This window comes from Pinus tabuliformis, chromosome J, assembly GCF_031772625.1.
Source record: "Pinus tabuliformis cultivar Carrire ecotype Pingquan chromosome J, CPIR1, whole genome shotgun sequence".
NCBI classification, from domain to species: domain Eukaryota; kingdom Viridiplantae; phylum Streptophyta; class Pinopsida; order Pinales; family Pinaceae; genus Pinus; species Pinus tabuliformis.
This window is the reverse complement of record NC_142295.1, coordinates 9829629-9850579: the sequence shown is the minus strand read 5'-3', so window position 1 is coordinate 9850579 and position 20951 is coordinate 9829629. Positions and strand designations below refer to the sequence as shown.

General features: G+C 38.3%; 1 protein-coding gene across 1 annotated transcript; it reads left to right on the top strand.

The window, feature by feature from the left end:
* Positions 1–19594: 19594 nt before the first annotated feature.
* LOC149225170 (uncharacterized) lies at positions 19595–20737 on the top strand. Its single transcript, XM_089379883.1, has one exon. The coding sequence runs from the start codon at positions 19595–19597 to the stop codon at positions 20735–20737; it is 1143 nt and encodes a 380-aa protein (XP_089236009.1).
* The last annotated feature ends 214 nt before the right edge of the window (positions 20738–20951 follow it).

Sequence of the window (20951 nt, the reverse complement as noted above, 5' to 3'; positions counted from 1 at the left end):
TTTGCTTTTCTTTTTTGTAGATAATAGCAAAGTCATAACCCAACATCTTTGTGACCCATTTTTGTTTCTCTTCTAAAGATAATATTTGTTCCATCAAGTATTTAAGATTATCATGATATATTTTTACCTCGAAGTGTCTTCCTTTAGGTAAGGGTGCCATTACTTCAAGGCATGTAGTGTTGCCAACATTTCCTTATCATAAATAGGTTTGTGTAAATTATTTCCCTTGATTGGACGACTTTCAAAAGCAATGGGTCTTCCTTATTACATTAAGACGATGCCAAAGCCATATTCTAAGGCATCACATTCCACAATAAAGGTTTTTGTGAAGTTTTGTGTAGCTAAAATCGAAGCTTGACACATTGCCTCTTTAAGATGTTTAAAGGCCTTAGTTGCTTTTGGAGTCCAAAAAAATACATATTTCTTCAGTATTGTTGTTAGAAGTGCTACTATTTTCCAATCATTCTTAAAAAACTTGTGGTAATACCTTGACAACACGAGAAATCCTTGAAGATGACTTAAGGTTGTGGGGATTTTCCACTCCTTGATGGCTTTAATTTTGTTAGGGTCTACCTTAACACCCTTAAGCGATACAATATGACTCAAATATTCCACCTCTTGTACCCTAAAGAAACACTTGGAGGGCTTTTCATACAATTATTTCTCCTCTAATAGCTTGAGCACCCTGTAAACATGTTGAACATGATATTTCCAAGACTTGTTGTAGATTAGTATATCATCAAAAAATACTAACACAAATTTAATAAGGAAGGGTTTGAAAGTGGAATTCATCAAACCTTGAAATTTGGAAGGTGAATTAGTAAGGCCAAGAGGCATGACCAAAAATTCATAATGACCTTCATGAGTTCTGAATGTTGTTTTTAGAATGCCTTTTGTCTTCATTCTAATTTTATGATTATCTTGAACAAAGATCTAGCTTGGTGAAGTAAATCACTCCATGTAATTCATCCAACAATTCATCAATGACATGAATGGGAAATTTATCTTTAATAGTGATCTTGTTGAGGTCTCTACAAGCCAGACACATACGCCATGATCCATCCTTCTTGTGCACCAATAATACTAGAGAAGAGAAAGAACTTTGGCAAGGTTGAATTCTACCTGCCTCTAGCATTTATGCAACCATACATTCAATCTCACTCTTCAGGGCATAGAGATATTTTTAAGGTTTGATGTTTTGAGGAACATTTCCTACAATCAAGTGAATAGTATGATCATGACCGTCAATAGATGGGAGACCTTTGGGAGTCTCAAATACCTTGGAATGATTGTCAATGACTCTTTGGAGATCTGGAGAAATAGGTGACTGAGTTGTTTGAACATCTAGTGAGCACAATTGTGCAATTACCCCTCGTTGTTCCTTCTTCAAAAGATTTTCTATGCAATTAGAGTTGATGAGCTTCCCATCTTTCCCTGCAATACCCCTTAATTAAATTTCCTTTCCTTCCAAGAAAAAAATCAAAAAAAGTTCTTGAAAATTAAAAGTTACCATTCCCAAATATTGTAACCATTGGACTCCTAATACAACATCAACACCACCCATTAGAATGGCAAGCATTGAAATATTAAGTACATATTCCCCCATGGTTAGATTGATATTATGACACTTCGTTGAGCAATTTATAGTTACTCCATTTACAACCATCACTTGACACTCCGGTGCTAGATATACAAAACAATTCAAATGCTTGGCTATATTACAATGAAAAAAATTATGGGTATTACCTGAATCAATCAACGTTATTACCTTTTTCTTCTTGATATATCCTTTTATCTTGAGAGTTTGAGGAGTCTTAATTCCCGCCAATGTATTACAATATATGGTTAGATTTATCCCCAAGGGTTAGCTCAATTGGTCGAGTTCCCATTGCTAAGTACCTCGCCAGTTGGGAGGTCACGGGGTCAAATCTCCTCGACACCCTTGGGGTTAGGCCCTGCTTGTTTGGCTGACAAGTAGATCCCTTCAGGTTGATTTGCCTGGATTTTTCTCGTGGATGTAGCAACCACCCAGTGTCCGTGAACCACCCTTAAAAAAAGATATGGTTAGATTTATTTCTTATTTTAAACCATTAAGGTTGGTTCCTGGTGTATATCATCTTATTTTGATGTTTTTTTTCCTTTTCTTCCTCCTCTTCACAATCTATGTAAAATAATTTCTTCTCAACACACTTATGACCTTTAGTGTATTTTCCATCATAACTATAATAAATATATTTTTCTCTTTTTTGCTCCATTTGTGGTGGTATAAACCTTGTAGGTTGTGGGAGGCTAGGAGTTGAAACACCTCCATATTTATAGTTGTGACAAGTAGCCCTCTTTGTTTCCATAATTTTGCTTTAAACATTTCTTGACACCCTGAATGCATTTTCCAATGACTTAGGTTCCCAAAGGTGAACCTCATGTTGGATGTTATCATTTAAAGTCCCTATGAAGACATCAGTAAGATGTTCCTATGGAATATCAGTTAACTTGATATTCAATCTTTGGAAGTTCTCATTATGCTCTGCAACTGAACCCTCTTGTCTAAGATTTATCAATTACCTAAAGAAGGTATTTCTCTTTGTATCATCATAATGTGTTATCAATTCCTCCATAAAAATTCTCCAAGTGACAAGTGATTTACAAGAACAAAGCCATCAATACCACACAAACTAGTTGGGTTCTAAATATAAAGATGTAATGCATACCTTTTATGTGTGTTTCACATCATGTGGATCAAATAACTACACCATTTGTAATACCATGTTACTGGATCCTTGCCATAAATCTTCCTCATATCGATCTTTGGAATATGATTGATCTTCAAATCAAAGTTAGAGTATATAAATCAAAATTAACATTCCTTTTGTTCTCATCATGAGTTTCATGGAATACGTTGTCACCACTAGGAAGCCTTTCTTGTAGCAACTTTGTCAAACTATCCTTCCAACCTTCCATGTTTTCTTTTATGTCTGCTCTTAAAGCTTCCATGTCCCATTTTATGTCTACTTTAATGTATTTTTTTAAGCCCTTCAACACCACTTCTAGTTCATATTTGGTTTCTCTTTGTGAGAGAGAAATTTGTTGCACTTGGTCCTGTAATTTTGATATATCATGTTTCATTTCTTCCTCTTCTTCATGTGTCATAGTAGAGATTTATGAGGGATTAATGGGTGTAGATTTATTTGTTTGGGAGACACTTTGGAACAAAATAATTATATATATGATTCACTTTTCCCATTGAATCACTTCAAACTGCTTTTTCAAACAAAATTTATGCAAATTTAAAAATACACACCTTTTAAGAGCTTGATTTTGAGCTTGTTGATTTGAATGACATTGAAATTGTTCTATCTCTATGATTTCGGCCTCCCAAGGTCTAAAATTTAGTCCTGAGGTAGCTCTTTGTGTCTTCTTTCCAATCCTACAAGTTACATGAAGATTGTATTCTTCAATAAAAAGTTATGCCAAGTCTCCCATGATGTCCTGATTATGGATTGGTTCAGTATAATGACTTGTACGAGATACCATGTGTCACCATTTTGACCTTAGGCCCTAAAACTCATAATCAAAGCACTACAATATATGAATTTTCAGTCACTTTTTACAAAATTCAAATTCAATGCTCGAATCGAAAGTTATGAAAATTTTCACTGGGACACATGTTTGATACTTAATTCTAGAGCACACAAAAACCCTAACTTTGTTGGACCATATATCCAAAAATATAGCGAAACAAGGTATGAAGTTTTAAACAAATTTTCATTAATATTTTACCTCCACATGGTAATAATTTTGTGGTCTAAAGGGGTGGCTTCTAGGGAAACAACCTAGGGCCTAATCGAGCATACGATCGAGGTAAGTCGATGGAAAGGAAACCCTAGCGGAGCACTGATGGTCAACGCACATGGAGTTCCTGCAGTGTTGCTGCACTACACCTGATGGTCAGGGCTAACCTCCACAGCTCATTTGACTCTGTTTCTACCTACCTCCCTCCCGCGGGTTCCCAGGGAGTCCGTTACTGTGGTCCTCCCGCTTTCCACACACACTGTAACCTCCATTGACCAGCTCCCTGTCGGTTAGCAATGGAATTGGACGAGGTTGATTATTTTCAGAACCCTAATCCCCATGAGGTAATTTGGACTCGCCAACATGTCGTGTCAGGTTCCAGCTCCTTTGGCTCATCCCTACAACCTCTGTCTTGTCCTCACACTGCACCAGACTGACTTGGGCCATCTGTGACCCATATGCCGACCTCTGTCAACCTCGAAGATGCCTCCGGCTTGGACTGCCCTCTACTCTCCCTAACTACCTTGAATCTCCTCAGCACCTGCCTGCAGCCATCCCCTTAATTTGATGCACCGTTACCCCGTCTACCTCACATCTCTGCACTGCCCTGTTACCCTTCCTCCTTAGGCATCCCCCCTACTAGAGCTCCTAACCACCCTTTTCTTGCTCAATCCGGAAGCACCCTCAATCCTAGCGGCCCTACACCCTGCACCCCTATCCAGTCTAGCTGCTTTAGCACGCCGATCCCAAACCCTAAATCTACCCCTTCCACCCCACAGACGGTTAACCAGGGCATCAGGGGTCTCCTTCGAGATTACCCGACTGCTCGCAGGTCGGACAAAGTAAAGAAAGGAAGGTGTCTGAAGGTCGTTGACAAGGATATCAACCTCTCACTGGGGGAAGACCTCTCGATGGGGGAAGTTGTTGATACAACCAAAAAGGTTCTGGTGGGACGCGTTCGAGGGTGGCATTATATTGTGGAGAGACTTCATCTCTGGACCTTGGAGATTTGGGGCACCTTACTCAAAGAATTTCCCACCATTCGGGTGCTTGCGAGAGGTTGGTTTGCCCTTCGATTTCACAGGGAAGAGTATATTGACTGGATACTTTCTAGGTTCTGGCATATTGAATTCGCCCCACTACTACTGAAATGTTGGGATCCATTATTTGACCCAGAGAGGGAACAGCTAGGAGCTGGGCCGACCTGGGTTCATTTTCCAGGGCTTCATATGAAATACTAGAATTTGGTTGTATTCAAGTGCATTGGCAATGCACTGGGCACCTATTTGGAACAAGACCAGTCCTATGAATCATCGAGGAATAAGACTATGGCTCGTGTTTGGTCTAAAATGCGGATGCAAATTAGAGTTTCATTTACTATCAATCCAGGTAAGTAAACTTCGAGGATCATCCAATATATATGGACTTAGAGACAAACTAAACTACGCTAGGTGAAGAAATTCCAAAGCTCCCTTACAGGAGGTCTTTCATTGGGCTCTCCAACACCTATTTAGTCATTTATCAAAATGAAATCTAAAGACACTGTGACAAGTGAAAGAAATATTAAAGCTCCCTTACAGGAGACTGTTCATTAATAGTTCTAATAATCTTAATCAACAAACTATTTAAACTAATGAAATTAAAGCACTTAAACCTAATTATGATTGATTGCATGAAATATTAAATCTCTCTTACAAGAGACTATGCATTTATATCTCAAACATATAAATCAGAAACTTAAACTAATGAAATCAAACATTAATAACATATCAGATTCATTGAAAGAAATATTAATAGTTTCTTACGAAAGGTCATTCATTAATATTTCAAACATATGAACCTAATGAAATTTACAAACAAACATAAAATGAAAGGTTACCAAAACAAAAGTGTACTTGCTAGACAATGGGGGCCCTTCCAATGATTCACAAGCACATCAAAAGAGAAGTCAAATGTAGAAGATCAAAGAAGCTCCATTTTATTTATCTTTAATTGCAATATGCAATTACAAGTTCTACATCCCAAAAGGTTCTAAAATCTCCATTACAATGATTCCAAATTCTAACTTCTCATTACAAACTTATAAGATCCTAAGGTACTAAATTCTAACTTCTCAATTCTAAATTCTAAATTCCAAATTACAAATGAAGGAGATAACACTCCTATTTATACAAAAGTTATGATGACAAGCTCATAAATGTGGATCCACTATTCCCTCTTCAAATCCACATATCTCTCAACAAATGGTGACACATAACCCTATTGTTTAGTCAATTTAGTATGTCCTAAATTTCTACATTAATTATCGATCGGGAGTCGTAAACTGACAAAATGTGGCGCACTATATGTGCAAGACAACCTCTTCCTTACTTTTTATTGTTTTCAATTTTTGTTTTGTTTTGGGGGTTTTATATTCGTTTATCTCCTAATGTGAATGGAAATCATATTCCTAAATTTTAAGAATACTTCAGAAGGTAAGTATGGATATAGATTTTAAGGCAATTATGTCCTTTATGCTGATTTCCAAAGCTTAACACTCCAGAGGATCTCAAAACATACTAGTAATGAAACTGTCATTTAAACAAGAATGGAAATGTACTACTAGTAAAATCAAATAAATGATGAACTATTGATCATGAAATCACTACTTCTACTGCTCATCTAAATACAAAAAAAAAAAAAAAAAAATCTACTGCACTCAAACAAGTCAAAAACTGTAAACTAATAGAAGTAAAATCAATTCACATCATTCATAGTCCGATAGCTCGCCATGTAGTCTAAGCTATGGCTTTAGGAGATAACGTCAATGATATGAGGAAATTGATATCTAATTGCAGAAAAAAAAGAAGCTAAAATCAAATCACATCATTCATAGTCCGATAGCTCACCATGTAGTCTAAGCTATGGCTTTAGGAGATAACGTCAATGATATGAGCAGTTTGATATCTAAACTAACTAACAAAGCAAGTGAATAGGACTTGAAATCAAAGCACAACCAGAATAAAAAAACTAAGAAAAGCAAAGTCAGCAGAGAGGCTAATCTCATGTCACTAGTTATTGCAAAAATTGTATGAAAATGCCCGGGCCTACTCTATCCTGAGAGACACACACACTGATCAGTGTTAACAACAATATACAGAGCTTGAAAAATCATGTACAGGAATGAAATGTTAATACCATAGCAAATGAAATATACACTTGTGGATAACTATGAAATATGTGCAATGGAAATAGAGAAACAATGCATAAAAACTTTATAGAAATAAGGAAAACGAAACCTCAACATGCAAAGGCCCTCTGCATGGCCTTGGTCAACAGACTATCAGTCCAGAATTATGCTCACGCAGTCATATAAAACAAAGTCTTCTTTATATTTCAAAATAGAGGAAGAATCCTCTCGTTACCACAGTGGAACTAGTGTCACGGCACAGTAAACTTTAACAGCAAAATTACATTAACAAAGACTAACTCTATGCGTTTGGAAACACATTATTTATAACAAAAAATTCATAATTGTTTTCCTATGAAACATCTTTAACTGAAGACATGTAAAAGGACAGCGTCCGTAAGCTTAGCATACTGGTTGCCAAGATTATTCAATCTATCAAGAGTGGTTGTTGGATTCACATCGTGGGGCAGTCTACAGGTGTCAACATGACCCCAGGGATCTAGGAATGGCCACGAATCCTTCACGTGTTTGAAAACAGAGTCCGGTTGCCATAGGACTCCTATGTTGGACCACCATTTGACCACCGTTGACCACGGCTTTCCTTAATGAATCCGGCTAAACCAATAGGACCTGATCCATGTCCAGGTCATTTCTATCTTGCCCACATGCCTTGTTTTGCCTGATGACACCTGCAACCTAGAGTTTAACAAAAACAGTGGCGGAAAGTTGAATTAGCTGCAGAAAGTGGCTGCATTTCGCAGCTAATGAGCAAAATCTAAGTCAAACAGCAAACACAAAAACATAGTTAGAAAACCACTTAAATGCTCTTTTAGAATAAATATGAAATGTTCTTTGATAGCTTATGGGGTAATGGTGAGGGGAAAGAGTCTAGGAAAATGTGTAGGAGAGATGTAGTTTCGAAGCTCAACATACCCCCACTGTGAAGGTGTTGCATGTCCCCATGCAACCAAAACTTTGACCATCCTCCTTTCAGTTCATGTGTTCTGAGACCTATGCCAATACATTCAGCCTTCTTTTCTTCTTTCTTGGGACCACTGTCATCCTCGGCTTCCTCATTAGGCACTTGAATTTGAGGTTGATGAGAGCCCTGCTCAACCTCCTGTTCCTTTTCTTCAATTTTCTATTTTTCTTCTACCATAGCCCAAGATGCAACATGGTGTTGTCGTGAATAATATTATCTAACCTGCCCTGTTCTTTCAATGTTTCATTTTCTCTTTTGATGTGTCTATTTAGGACCTCCATCTCAAAAACTTCCTATTTTAGTGATTGGATTTGAGCTTCTTGGGCTATATTAGGCTGGGCAGATGAAGTGCCTTGGTCTATGGCAGTTTTCTCCAACCTCTCAATATAGTCATACATTTCTTGCTGGATTGGATCTATCTCAAGTGTATTCTTCCTTGGGTTGTCCCCAAAATCTGGTTGAAAAGGACTGATCTTAAAATTTGGCCGAGAAGGACTATTTTCAAAATCTGGCTAAGGAATAGGAGTATGGTGTGGGCCACGGCTGGGAGGGATTGCTGAAGGTTGTTCCGATGTTTCCCCTCCTAAATCAATGAAGTGGGGCCCTTTCATTTGTACTTTCCTCAATTTTCCTTTAAGTCTGGAGCTCCTCCTTAAATTTTGTGAACTAGTGTCTTCTTTCTCCACACTCTGTTTTTCTTTCCCTTTTCTCTTTGTTGCAGCTGACTGTTCCTGAAGGTAAACTAGTCTTTCAGAAAGTATTTGGTGGTCCTCTTCTGAGGAAGGTTCTGGGGTTTGATAGACAGCCTCAATATTTCTTTTCCCTTTTGATTTTCTTGGCTTCTTAACCTCAGTTCTTTCCTTCCTACTTTCAGACAGTTTTTCTTCCCTACTAGTTTCTTTAACTATGTTAGTAGGAGTGTCCTGAATTCTAACACTTGTTTTCTTTCTCCTGCTTTTCCTTGATGAGCTGCTTTCGGGTGTTTCAGGTGGATCTTGAAAGAAGTTTCTAACCAAAAACTGCTCCCAGGTGTCCTTCTTTTCCTTCAACTATTTTTCAATCAAAATTTTCACAAGGCCGTGATGGTACAGGTGGGGTTCTACGTCCCCCAGATTCTTTTGGACAGTTATGGACATCTTTTTCAGGCTATTTAACAAAAAGTAAGGCAAATTAATAGTTTGATTTTCTAGAAAATTCATCAGCAACCGGGTGTGGTACATATACATGGACCCGAACCGTCCCTCACATGTAATAAACTTCTGGATTATCAATAATAGACTGGCCCACTTTTCTCCTAAAGCAGAGACAAGGATTCCACGTTTGAAAATGGTTATATCCATACCTGGATTGCGTAGGATAACCCTCCATGCTCTCTCGTCAAAGCTTTTATTTTTGAACCACCGTTCTCCCTCCTATGGGAGTTCCGTTGCGGCTGCTATAGATGCCTCTGTGACTGAGAATTTAAGGTCTCCAACCTCAACTTCCACGCCATCAAAAGACCTCGCAAAAGTCTTCGTAACTTCTTTGTTGTAGCCTCTAAATTTCTGAATGAATTGTAGCCACCGTGCCTTCCTTAGCATACTTTTCAATTGCGGATACCCCTCCATGAATTTGGGCCCTTCCGGTTCTGCTCTCAACAGAGGACCCATTCCTTCCCCTGCTTTAAAATACGTCTGCGTGAGTGATAGACTGACGGGGGTGAGACGGTTGTGCTTGCGGGGGATGTAGAAGGACTGTGGAGAAAAACCAGTAATCGTAAATGGAAGAACAGAGTTCTCAGAACGAAGGCTTATGTGAGCAGACCAAAAATACAAATGCAACTTCGATGGGGCAGTATGGAAATAGAGTGAGCCCGGCAAAGTTTTGAACTAGACGGCTGCGGAATAGACGTTAGCATGCTCACAAAATGGCTGCGGAATTTGTGCGATAGGAAAGAGCCATGACCAAATCGATCACGTCCTCATAATTACCCGGTTTAACAGATGGAGTGTCAAAGTACGATTAAACACGAGTTAAGTTCGGAGATGGATCATGAGGCCGTTAAAAATTAATGCAAGGTTCATGGTGGAATTATGTAAAGGCCATGGAGCAGTTATGGAAGCTATCAAGGCGAATCATTACATATAATGGAGCCAGTGGTTTCATAACTATGTAAAATGTGTTTTAAAATGCTATTTGAAATGAACTTTTCTCATACCTTGGAACTTACCACTTTCGTCCACTGACCTTTGATTGGCTGCTTCCTGATGATGCTTCTAGGTGCTTTATATCTTCAGAATATCTTCCTTTGCCATACCTGCATTTGTTTTTCATTATCATTTAACTAACATCTGACTGTCAGTGTTGAATAACAGAGTGATGGCTGCGGAATCAGCTTTTAGCTGCGGAAACTAGGTTCAGCTGCGGAAACTGACACAATGATCATATTACTGAATGGAGATGGATAAATGATGACTGAGTGAATGAAAACTGGTCATGAGAGGGATTTTATTGGTGGAATGAAATGAAATGAAGTGAAGTGAAATGAAGTGGAGTGAAATGTAGTGGAGTGAAATGAAGTGAAGTGACATGAAACTATGAAATGAGAAAAAGATTTTTTTTTTGGGAAAATATAGGGCGTCAGAAGGTTTTGATTTTCGCCCTGTATTTTCTGTATAAGACTGCCAATCAGTGATTGGTTTTCAGGCTTATACACATTACATTTTTTTTTTTTAATAAAACAGAAAAGAACAAAGACTAGGCTGGTGGAGAAGAAGGATTCTTCTTCACCAGCCTTATTGAAGAACTATCTTGAAAGATTTCGACAAATTCCTCTTTTGAGAGTGGCTTATGATAGATCTTTAATCTGTGGCCATTCACAATAAGAGTAGTTTGATGTTCATCAATGGCTTTGATTCTTACTGCTCCATTGCTAAAGATTTTGTCAATCTCATATGGCCCAAGCCAATGAGTCTGAAATTTTCCTTTAAAATCTTTAAACTTGGAATCAAATAGCAAAGCCCAATCTCCTTCTTGAAACTTTTTATCTTTGATGTATTTGTCATTCCACTTAGCTCTTTGATATTGAAATAGATCAGTTCTTAGGATTGCTTCTTGTCTGATCTCATCTAGCTCATTCAACTATTCCATTCTATGCTTTTTGGCTTCTGATAGATCCATTCCCAACTGAACTGCCATCTTGAAATTTTTGACTTGGAACTCAATGGAGAGCAGGACTTCTTTCCCATAAACAATTTCATAGGGAGAATGTCCTGTTGTATTCCTCCATGTAGTTCTGTAGGCCCACAAGGCTTCAGGAAGCCTTTCTACCCAATCTCTTCTGTGTAGATGAACAGTCTTGGTAATGATGCCTTCAATAACTTTGTTTGTAGACTCTACTTGACCATTTGCTTGCAGATGGTAAAGAGTAGATTTTATGTGCTTGACTTTGTATTCTTTCATCAAATTCTCCACCAAGTTGGATGTGAATTGACCTCCCTGATCTGTCACAATTTCTCTTGGAACACCAAAGCGAGTAAAAATATCCTCATAAAGAAAACTAACAACTGAATGCTCAGTAGCAAAAAATAATGCTTTGGCTTCTACCCATTTAGTGACATAATCAGTACATACCAATATACTTTCTTTGTTTAGATGGTGGGTTAATAGGTCCAATGAAATCTAAAGCCCATTTTTCAAAGGGTTCGATGAGTACCTGTGGCTGCAATGGCATTTCATTTAAAAGGGTAGGTTTCCCTACTCCTTGGCAGCTGTCACACCTTTTAACATATTTTTTTGCATCTTTGAAGAGGGATGGCCAATAATATCCTAAAGAGAGGATTTTATAGGCTGTCATTTTGTCAGCAAAGTGTCCGCCGCATGGTTCATCATGACATGCTTTGAGGATATCAGGCATTTCATCTTCCCTGACACATCTCCTGATCACAAGATCTGGCCCTGTTTTAAACAATTCGTTAGAAATCCATGAATATTTTGAACTCTCCTGAATAATCTTTCTTCTTTCACCAGGAAATAAATGTGGAGGTAGTTTCCCTGTAACCAAATAGTTAGCTATATCTGCATACCAAGGGGTCTTAGTAGTTATTGCAAATAAATATTCTTCAGGAAACTTGTCCTCTACAGGAGAATCTTCTTTAGTATTCTGAATCCTAGACAAGAAATCAGCTACCGCATTTTGTTTCCCTGGTCTAACCAACACAGTAATATTGAATTCCTGTAAAAGTAGGAGCCACCTTGTAACTATGCCATTAGTAATAGGTTTGTTCATTAGATATCTAATTGCAGAATGATCAGTATGAATAAAAGTTTCATAGCCTGTTATATAATGTCTAAACTTATTGATTGCATGAACAACAGCTAAGAACTCTTTTTCAGTCACAGTATAGTTCAACTCAGTGGGAGTTAAATTTTTACTGGTATAGTAAATGGCATAAGGAAATAAATCTTTTTGACCCAACACAGCTCCTAAAGCTCTATCTAAAGCATCTGTAGAAATATGGAAAGGAAGTTTCCAATTTGGTCCTCTCAAGATAGGCGCTTCAAATATTCTTGTTTTCAAAGTTTCAAATGTTGTTTGGCAATCAGGACCCCATTTAAATTCACAGTCTTTTGTAAGTAGTTTGAAGAGTGGAGATGCTATTTTAGTGAAGTTTTCTATAAATATTCTATAATATCCAGTGAATCCCAAAAAACTTCTAACATATTTTTGACAATTTGGAATAGGCAACTTGGAGATGACTTCAACTTTTGATCTATCAACTTTAATCCCATCCCCTGAGATATGATGTCCCAAAACAATACCTTCAGTAAACATCATAAAACATTTTTCATGGCTTAGTGAGAGGTTTGTTTCTTTACATATTATAAGGACTTTTTCCAAATTTTCTAATGCCTCTTCAAATGAATCACCATAAACAGTAAAATCATCCATATAAACCTCTACACAATCATGGATTAGATCAGAAAAAATTCCTAGTACTGCTCTTTGGAATGTTGCAGGTGCATTACACAATCCAAAAGGAAGCACTCGATAAGAAAAAGTTCCCCATGGACAGGTAAATGTGGTCTTATCCTGATCTTCAGGTGCTACCTGAATTTGATTATAACCACTAAAACCATCCAGAAATGAAGATTACTTTTTTCCTGCTAATGTATCTAATACTTGATCAATAAAGGGAAAGGGAAAGTGATCCTTCAAAGTTGCTTTATTCAATTCCCTGTAATCAATGCATACCCTCCATTTACCATTCTTTTTGGGTAATATAACCAAAGGAGAAACCCATCGTCTATCTGAAATTGGGTAAATGAAATTTACATTGAGTAGTTTTTGGAGCTCTTCTTTCACTATCTCCCTAAGATCTGGATTAATCCTTCTCTGAGGTTGTCTGATTGGTCTATTGTTTTCCTCGATATAGATATGATGGATGCAAGTCTTAGGGTCAATACCTTTCATATCAGTATACTCCCATGCAAATGCAGTAGAATGTTTTTGCAAGATTTTGGTTAGCTCTTCTTGTTGTGATTTTTCCAAATTTTTGTTGATATTCAATGTTTTACCTGGAAAAATATCGATGGTAGAGCTACAGAACTCTTCCATAGAGTAAAGAGACATTTGTCTTGATGATAAATACTCAATGTCAGAATCTAACTGAAATTGTGTGTGATCATATTTTGAAGATGTTTCAAAATTTTCTAATGTGGTCAGAATTTGACTATCTTCACTAATTTCAGAAATGGTAAAGACAGGTTGTATTTTGTCCTCATCATTGACCCATTCATTGTCTCCTACTTCTATAATTGCTTTTGCTCGAGGATACAGATTGAATTTCTTTGTCGAACTACCATCAAAAATGTATATATCCCCAGATCTACAACTAATGAAAGCATCAGCTGTGGCTAGCCAAGGTCTTCCTAAGATGATTGGGTGCCCTCCTAAATTACTCTTGGGAGTCAAAATCATGAAATCTACTGGATATTCCCAAGAATCTAAGGAGACTGAAATATCTTCTAATACACCATCTGGTTTGATTATTGATCTATCTGCAAGTTGCAGTAAGGTGGGTGTAAAAACAAGATTAGGAAGTTTAAGCTCTTCCGTAGTCTGTCTACTCATAATGTTGATAGCAGCCCCTAATTCAATTAAAGTAATTGGAATTTCTATCCCATTTATATGTGTCTTGACAATTGAACTACCTGGATCTACATATTTCTGCATGGTAATTTTTCCCATCATGACCAGGTGGATTCTTCTTGTATCTCTTGGTTTCTTCCCTAGTCTCTTAAGACTCAACTCCTTTATTGTTTTTTCTAGAATAGGAATCTCTCTAATGGCTTGTAGCAAGGGAATCGTGATACAGACATTCTTTAATTCATATAGAAAATCATAGTCAGGCAACAAGATTTGTTTTTCTACCCCTTTGTCAATTTGTAATATTTCAGGGAAAGGAGGTGTGGATGAAGATGCAGGTTGCTCAACTATAGGAGTTGTGGAGGTTGAATCTTTTTCTTTTTCTTTTTGAATGTTTGAGTTTTGAAGAGATGCTTCCTCAGAACCTTTATTGGCTTTAAGAGAATCCTCCTTAGAGGTATCTTGCTCTTGAACATCTATAGGAGGTTTTTCTAAAACTCTACCAGATCTGAGTTGAACATCATTAAGAGGAACCATCATATAGGTAGGAAATTATTGTCCTTCTACCATGTAAGCATTCTGAGGATTTTTATTGTTGGGATTTGGCAATGGCTGGGTTGGTAGTTGATTTTTCTTTTGTTGAAATGGAAGCAAGAGTTGAGGATTTGGATTTTGTTGAGAAGGTTGTTGTTGCGGAAATGGTAATGAAAGATGTGGGTTTTGATTTGGAATTTGTGGATTTTGTTGATTTTGAAAAGATGGAGGATATTGATAAAATTGAGCAAATCTCCCATAAGGATTTTGCATCCCTTGTTCCCATGATTGGTATGGATTTTGAGATTGGGGCCAAGGTTGTTTCCAAGAATTCCAATTTGGTGGGAGCTGAAAGTTCATAGGATTGTTAAATCCTTGATTTTGTGGCCCCTGCCATGGTCTTCTTGAAACAAAACAAAGGGACTCTACTGAATTTGGATCTTCCTGAAAGACAGCTTTGAGCCCAGGAATTGAAGGACAATCCTTGGTCTCATGGCTTTCTGAGAAAATCACACATGTTTCTACAACTTTTGCATCCAAGGGGCATTCCCTTAAAGCATGTTTCTTTCTACATTTTGGACAAAAGATGGCTAAGGCTTCGGCTTCTGCTTTCTGCTTGTTTTGTATTTTAAGGGTGTCTAGTTGTTCACTAAGGCTCCCTAGAATATCAGTTTTGAACTCATCAAGCATATTGCCAATATCTGCCCTACTTACTGATCCAATTGCAGACTTGTTTGCTCTAATAAGAGAAGGATCTCTCGGCCCTTTTCCAGTTTTAGATTTTCCCTTTAAGAGATGGACACATAGTTCTGCTATGTCATGCAATGGAAGTTGAGAAATATCTCCCTTCCCCATCATGTTTAAAATATCTATCCATTCATCTCTAATGGCTATCAATAGAAGGGCTTTCAAGGTTTCCTCATCTAAATTACTCATTTTTGCTCTATTTAAGTTGTATTGAAATCTTTCGAGTAAATCCTCCAAGTTTTCATCTTCTTTTTGCATCATCTTGAATACCTCATCCTTATGATTGGTGGGCATACAATAATCCAGGTATCTATCCAAAAATGTTTGTTTCATATCATTCCAAGTTCTAATAGACTGAGTGACTAATCCCATGAACCATTTCAAAGCAGCTCCTTTCAATGTTTAAGGAAACAGTTTGAGTTTTTGAGAGTCTTCCATATAGTCATAGGTTTGGCACAAAACTTCAAACTCAAATAGAAATGTTTCAGGATCCTCACTTCACAACCCATAAAAGTTTGGGAGGACAGATGGTGAAATGTTTTTCATTGTTGTATGGGTTTCCTCATCGGCTATAGGGAATCCAAATGAGTTATCTCCATCCCTATTTCCCCCATTGTTACCTCTACCTCCTCCATTATTTCCTCCTCCTCTACCTCTACCTCTACCCCCTCCTCCAAATCCATCTACTACTTCTTCTGTCATGATAGTTTCCTCAGAGTCTTCTAGTTCTTCTATTAATGGTGAACGAGGAAGAGTTTCTCCCTCCTCTTCTTCAGGTGATTCTACTTCTGTGATTACAATATGTTTCCCTGTAGAAGTGAAGAAAGGTTCTTCTCCTAGATTAGATTTAGTAGATAGTGTGGAAGAATCTCCTAATTCGGCTGCTCCTTGAATTCCAGGAATCCTAAGGCTGGGAGTATGAGTCGGAGATGATGGAGGTGTATCTTGTCTATGCCTTGAAGTAGCTAGAGTTGTGAAAATCGAACTCTTGGCCCTAGCTATAAACCTTCCCCTAGAATCTCTTGCTCTATGCATGTCATTTTTTTATTTTTATTTTTTCAAGTCGGGCTAATAATTCTCTTTCTGATCTTCCAGGTCACACTAGGTGCAAGAAGAGAGCATAATCAAGAAATTATTGAACTAATAACTCTTTTTATGATCCTCCAAATCACACGAGGTGCAAGAGGAGAGCATACTTCAAGAAGTTATCAATTTTTCCCTTCTTTTTTTATGTAAGAGATCAGCTACCTAGTTACACTTCCCCGGCAACGGCGCCAAAATGTTTAGTCAATTTAGTATGTCCTAAATTGCTACATTAATTATCGACCGGGAGTCATAAACTCACGAAGTGTGGCGCACTATATGTGCAAGACAACCTCTTTCTTACTTTTTATTGTTTTAAATTTTTGTTTTGTTTTGGGGGTTTTATCTTCGTTTATCTCCTAATGTGAATGGAAATCCTATTCCTAAATTTTAAGAATACTTCAGAAGGTAAGTATGGATATAGATTTTAAGGCAATTATGTCCTTTATGCTAATTTCCAGAGCTTAACACTTCAGAGGATCTCAAAACATACTAGTAATGAAACTATCATTTAAACAAGAATGGAAATGTACTGCTAGTAAAATCAAATAAATGATGAACTACTGATCCTTCAATCACTACTTCTGCTGCTCATCTAAATACAAAAAAAAAAGCTACTGCACTCAAACACGTCAAAAACTGCAAAATAATAAAAGTAAAATCAATTCACATCATTCATAGTCCGATAGCTCGCCATGTAGTCTAAGCTATGGCTTTAGGACATAACGTCAATGATATGAGGAAATTGATATCTAATTGCAGAAAAATAAAGCTAAAATCAAATCACATCATTCATAGTCCGATAGCTCGCCATGTAGTCTAAGCTATGGCTTTAGGAGATAACGTCAATGATATGAGCAGTTTGATATCTAAACTAACTAACAAAGCAAGTGAATAAGACTTGAAATCAAAGCACAACCGGAATAAAAAAAACTAAGAAAAGCAAAGTCAGCAGAGAGGCTAATCTCATGTCACTAGTTATTGCAAAAATTGTATGAAAATGCCCGGGCCTACTCTATCCTAAGACACACACACACTGATCAGTGTTAACAACAATATACAGAGCTTGAAAAATCATGTACAGGAATGAAATGTTAATACCATAGCAAATGAAATATACACAGGTGGATAACTATGAAATATGTGCAATGGAAATAGAGAAACAATGCATAAAAACTTTACAACAATAAGGAAAACAAAACCTCAGTGTGCAGGGGCCCTCTGCACGGCCTTGGTCAACAGACTATCAGTCCAGAATTATGCTCACGCAATCATATAAAACATAGTCTTCTTTATATTTCAAAATAGAGGAAGAATCCTCTTGTTACCACAATGGAACTAGTGTCACGGCACAGTAAATTTTAACAACAAAATTACATTAACAAAGACTAACTCTATGAGTTTGGAAACGCATTATTTATAACAAAAATTCATAACTGTTTTCCTATGAAACATCTTTAACTAAAGACACGTAAAAGGACAGCTTCCGTAAGCTTAGCATATTGGTTGCCAAGATTATTCAATCTATCAAGAGTGGTTGTTGGATTCACATCGTGGGGCAGTCTACAGGTGTCAACATAACCCCAGGGATCTAGGAACGGCCACGAATCCTTCACGTGTTTGAAAACAGAGTCCAGTTGTCGTAGGACTCCTATGTTGGACCACCATTTGACCACCGTTGACCACGGCTTTCCTTAATGAATCTGGCTAAACCAATAGGACCTAATCCATGTCCAGGTCATTTCTATCTTGCCCACGTGCCTTGTTTTGCCTTATAACACCTACAACCTAGAGTTTAACAAAAACAACTGTGGAAATTTGAATCAGCTGCGGAAAGTTGTTGCATTCCGCAGCTAATGAGCAAAATCTAAGTCAAACAGCAAACACAAAAACATAGTTAGAAAACCACTTAAATTCTCTTTTAGAATCAATATGTAATGTTCTTTGATAGCTTATGGGGTAAGGGTGAGGGGAAAAAGTCTAGGAAAATGTGTAGGAGAGATGTAGTTTCAAAGCTCAACACCTATCCTCCATGAGGTCCATGATCTCCTCAAATTCGAATTTGAACATAGATTGCCACATAAAGATGCCTTGGAAGCTTCCTTTGTACCTACACATGTCAACAAACTCATTCTAATTGTTAGGTATAAGTATATGGAGATTATTTTCTAAAGTTTAACCACAAATTCACTTAAAAATACTAAGAATTAATAATGTTTTGGAAAACACAAGGATAACCCATATAATGATGAAAGTGAAGCTAATGTGATGACATGGTGGTGGAATAGAGGTGAGAAAATGTGTGAATGGAGAGAAAGTGGATGTTGAATGGAGTGAAAGTGGATGTATTTTAAGGATAATTCTTAGGCCCCATAGCTCGCATTCTGGTACATCTAGATACGAGAGAAGGTCTGGAGGAGAATATTACCCTACACTGGAGGCACTTCTCATGAAAAAAAAATCTTGATTATGAAGGTGTTCCATTCAGGTGTCGGTGATGCCATAAGGTTGGACACCTTTACAAGGATTACCCACTGCTCTTTCCATCTACTCCTCCTGCATCAAAGGGAATGAAGCACTGCCAGACAGAAGACCCGATTGTGGACAAGTAGCCCAGAGGTCCGGATAGTCCAAATGAAGTGGCTGGGGACACTATTCAGCCATCTGATGCTTCCCAGATGTCGCCTACTTCCCCTCCTATGACTAGATCCTGGTCTATTGTGGTGGCTTCTCCTACAACGGGTACGGTTTCTATTCCCTTTTCCTCTCCACTAAATGTTAATCATTTTAATTTCTCTTTGGCATCATCTCCATCTACTTCCTGTATGGTTACCTCCCCCATTACCTGTGCACTTGATTCCTCGTTGCCTATATTTTCCACCACCACCCCCTCCCCGACTGTATGAGTACAGGGGCTCCAAGGCATTCCTATTTCCCCTTCTGCCTCAAGCTCTCATCCATACAACCTCCTCTCCTGCCACCGGGTTTCTGAGTCACTTGGATTAGGCATCACTCCCTCTCAAGTCGAGCACAAACCCTCCTGGGGGAGGCCTTCTAAGATGTCCAAAGCCATCAAGATTGTTGGGATTGATGTTGCACTGGGCAGACAGAACACTATTGAAAGGGTACTTAGAGCACAGGACACCCTTGGCAATGTTCCCCCATGAAGTGGTTATCCTTCAATTGCAAGGGTTTAGCTAGCCCCTCTAAAAAATTAGCTCTCAAGAGACTCTTAAGCAGTGAGCCTTGTGATATTATCTTTCTACAAGAAACACTAGGTAGATCTGAGCAGATTGTTAGGACCCTCCTATCTATCAAGCCTAGATGGCAATTCCAAGCTCTGGATGCTGCTGGGAGATCAGGGGGTTTAGCGCTTGGGATAAACCCTCAATCCATCAAGGTCACTTCTGCTTGGGGAGGTCATGGGTTCCTGGGTATGGATATTTTTTCAGCTGAACTGGGAAGAAATCTCCATATTATGAACATCTATGCACCCAATCACAGTCGACTAGACTTTTGGCAAAAGATACTAGAGAACCCCTTGATAGACCATTCCACTATTATAGGGGGGGATCTTAACTTCACCATAGGTCATGAAGAATCTTGGGGACACCACTCACAGCTGGATCCACTCTCGGATCAGTTGGGTATACTTCTGGAGCAACACAGTCTTATTGATGTCCCTATGAACAAGAAGATGCCAACTTGGCACAACAGAAGGACTGGAGAAGCAACTCTAGGTCAAAGACTTGACAGGTTTCTTATTCATGAAGACCTATTCATTACCCTCACTAATTACAGACAATGGGTGGGCACTGGAGGGATCTCGGATCATTCCCCCATTTATCTGGAAGTGGCAGGCTCCTTCAAAAAACCTAGGGCTCCTTTCAAGTTTAACTCGACCTGGTTAAAGGACCTTGAATATCTCAGGTTAGTTAAGGATTATTGGAAATCCCATCCCCTACCAAATGATCAGAGGAAGGTTGTTGGTTTCTATCGCAACCTGGTCAATCTCAAGAGATTATCCATTGATTGGGCCAAGGAGAAAAAGGCTAGGGAGGATCTTACCCTCGGCGTTATTGAAAATCAGTTGGCCTCACTAATGGATGATCGGGGCAGAGGGTACACCTCTATCACAACTAAACTTCACCTTGTGGACTTGGAAGCCCAGAAATCCAAGATTTTGCTGGATCGAGAAGAAACATGGAGACTCATAAGCAAAGCAATTTGGTTACAAGCTGGGGATGGAAACACTAAATTCTTTCACAAATATGCCAATGGAAGGAAAGCCAGCAACATTATCTAGCAGATGCCTACTGAACAGGGTCTGATTGCTAATACATATAATCAGTTGGCTAGGCTGGGGACCACTCACTTCAAGCAGCTATTCAAAGCCCCACCAGGCACAACCCTTGCTGATATTATTCGCATTGCGGGGCATTACCCCAGATTTGTGGAACCAGATTCAGAGGAGGACCTCATCAAACTTGTAACTATGGGGGAACTGGAGGGTACCCTGA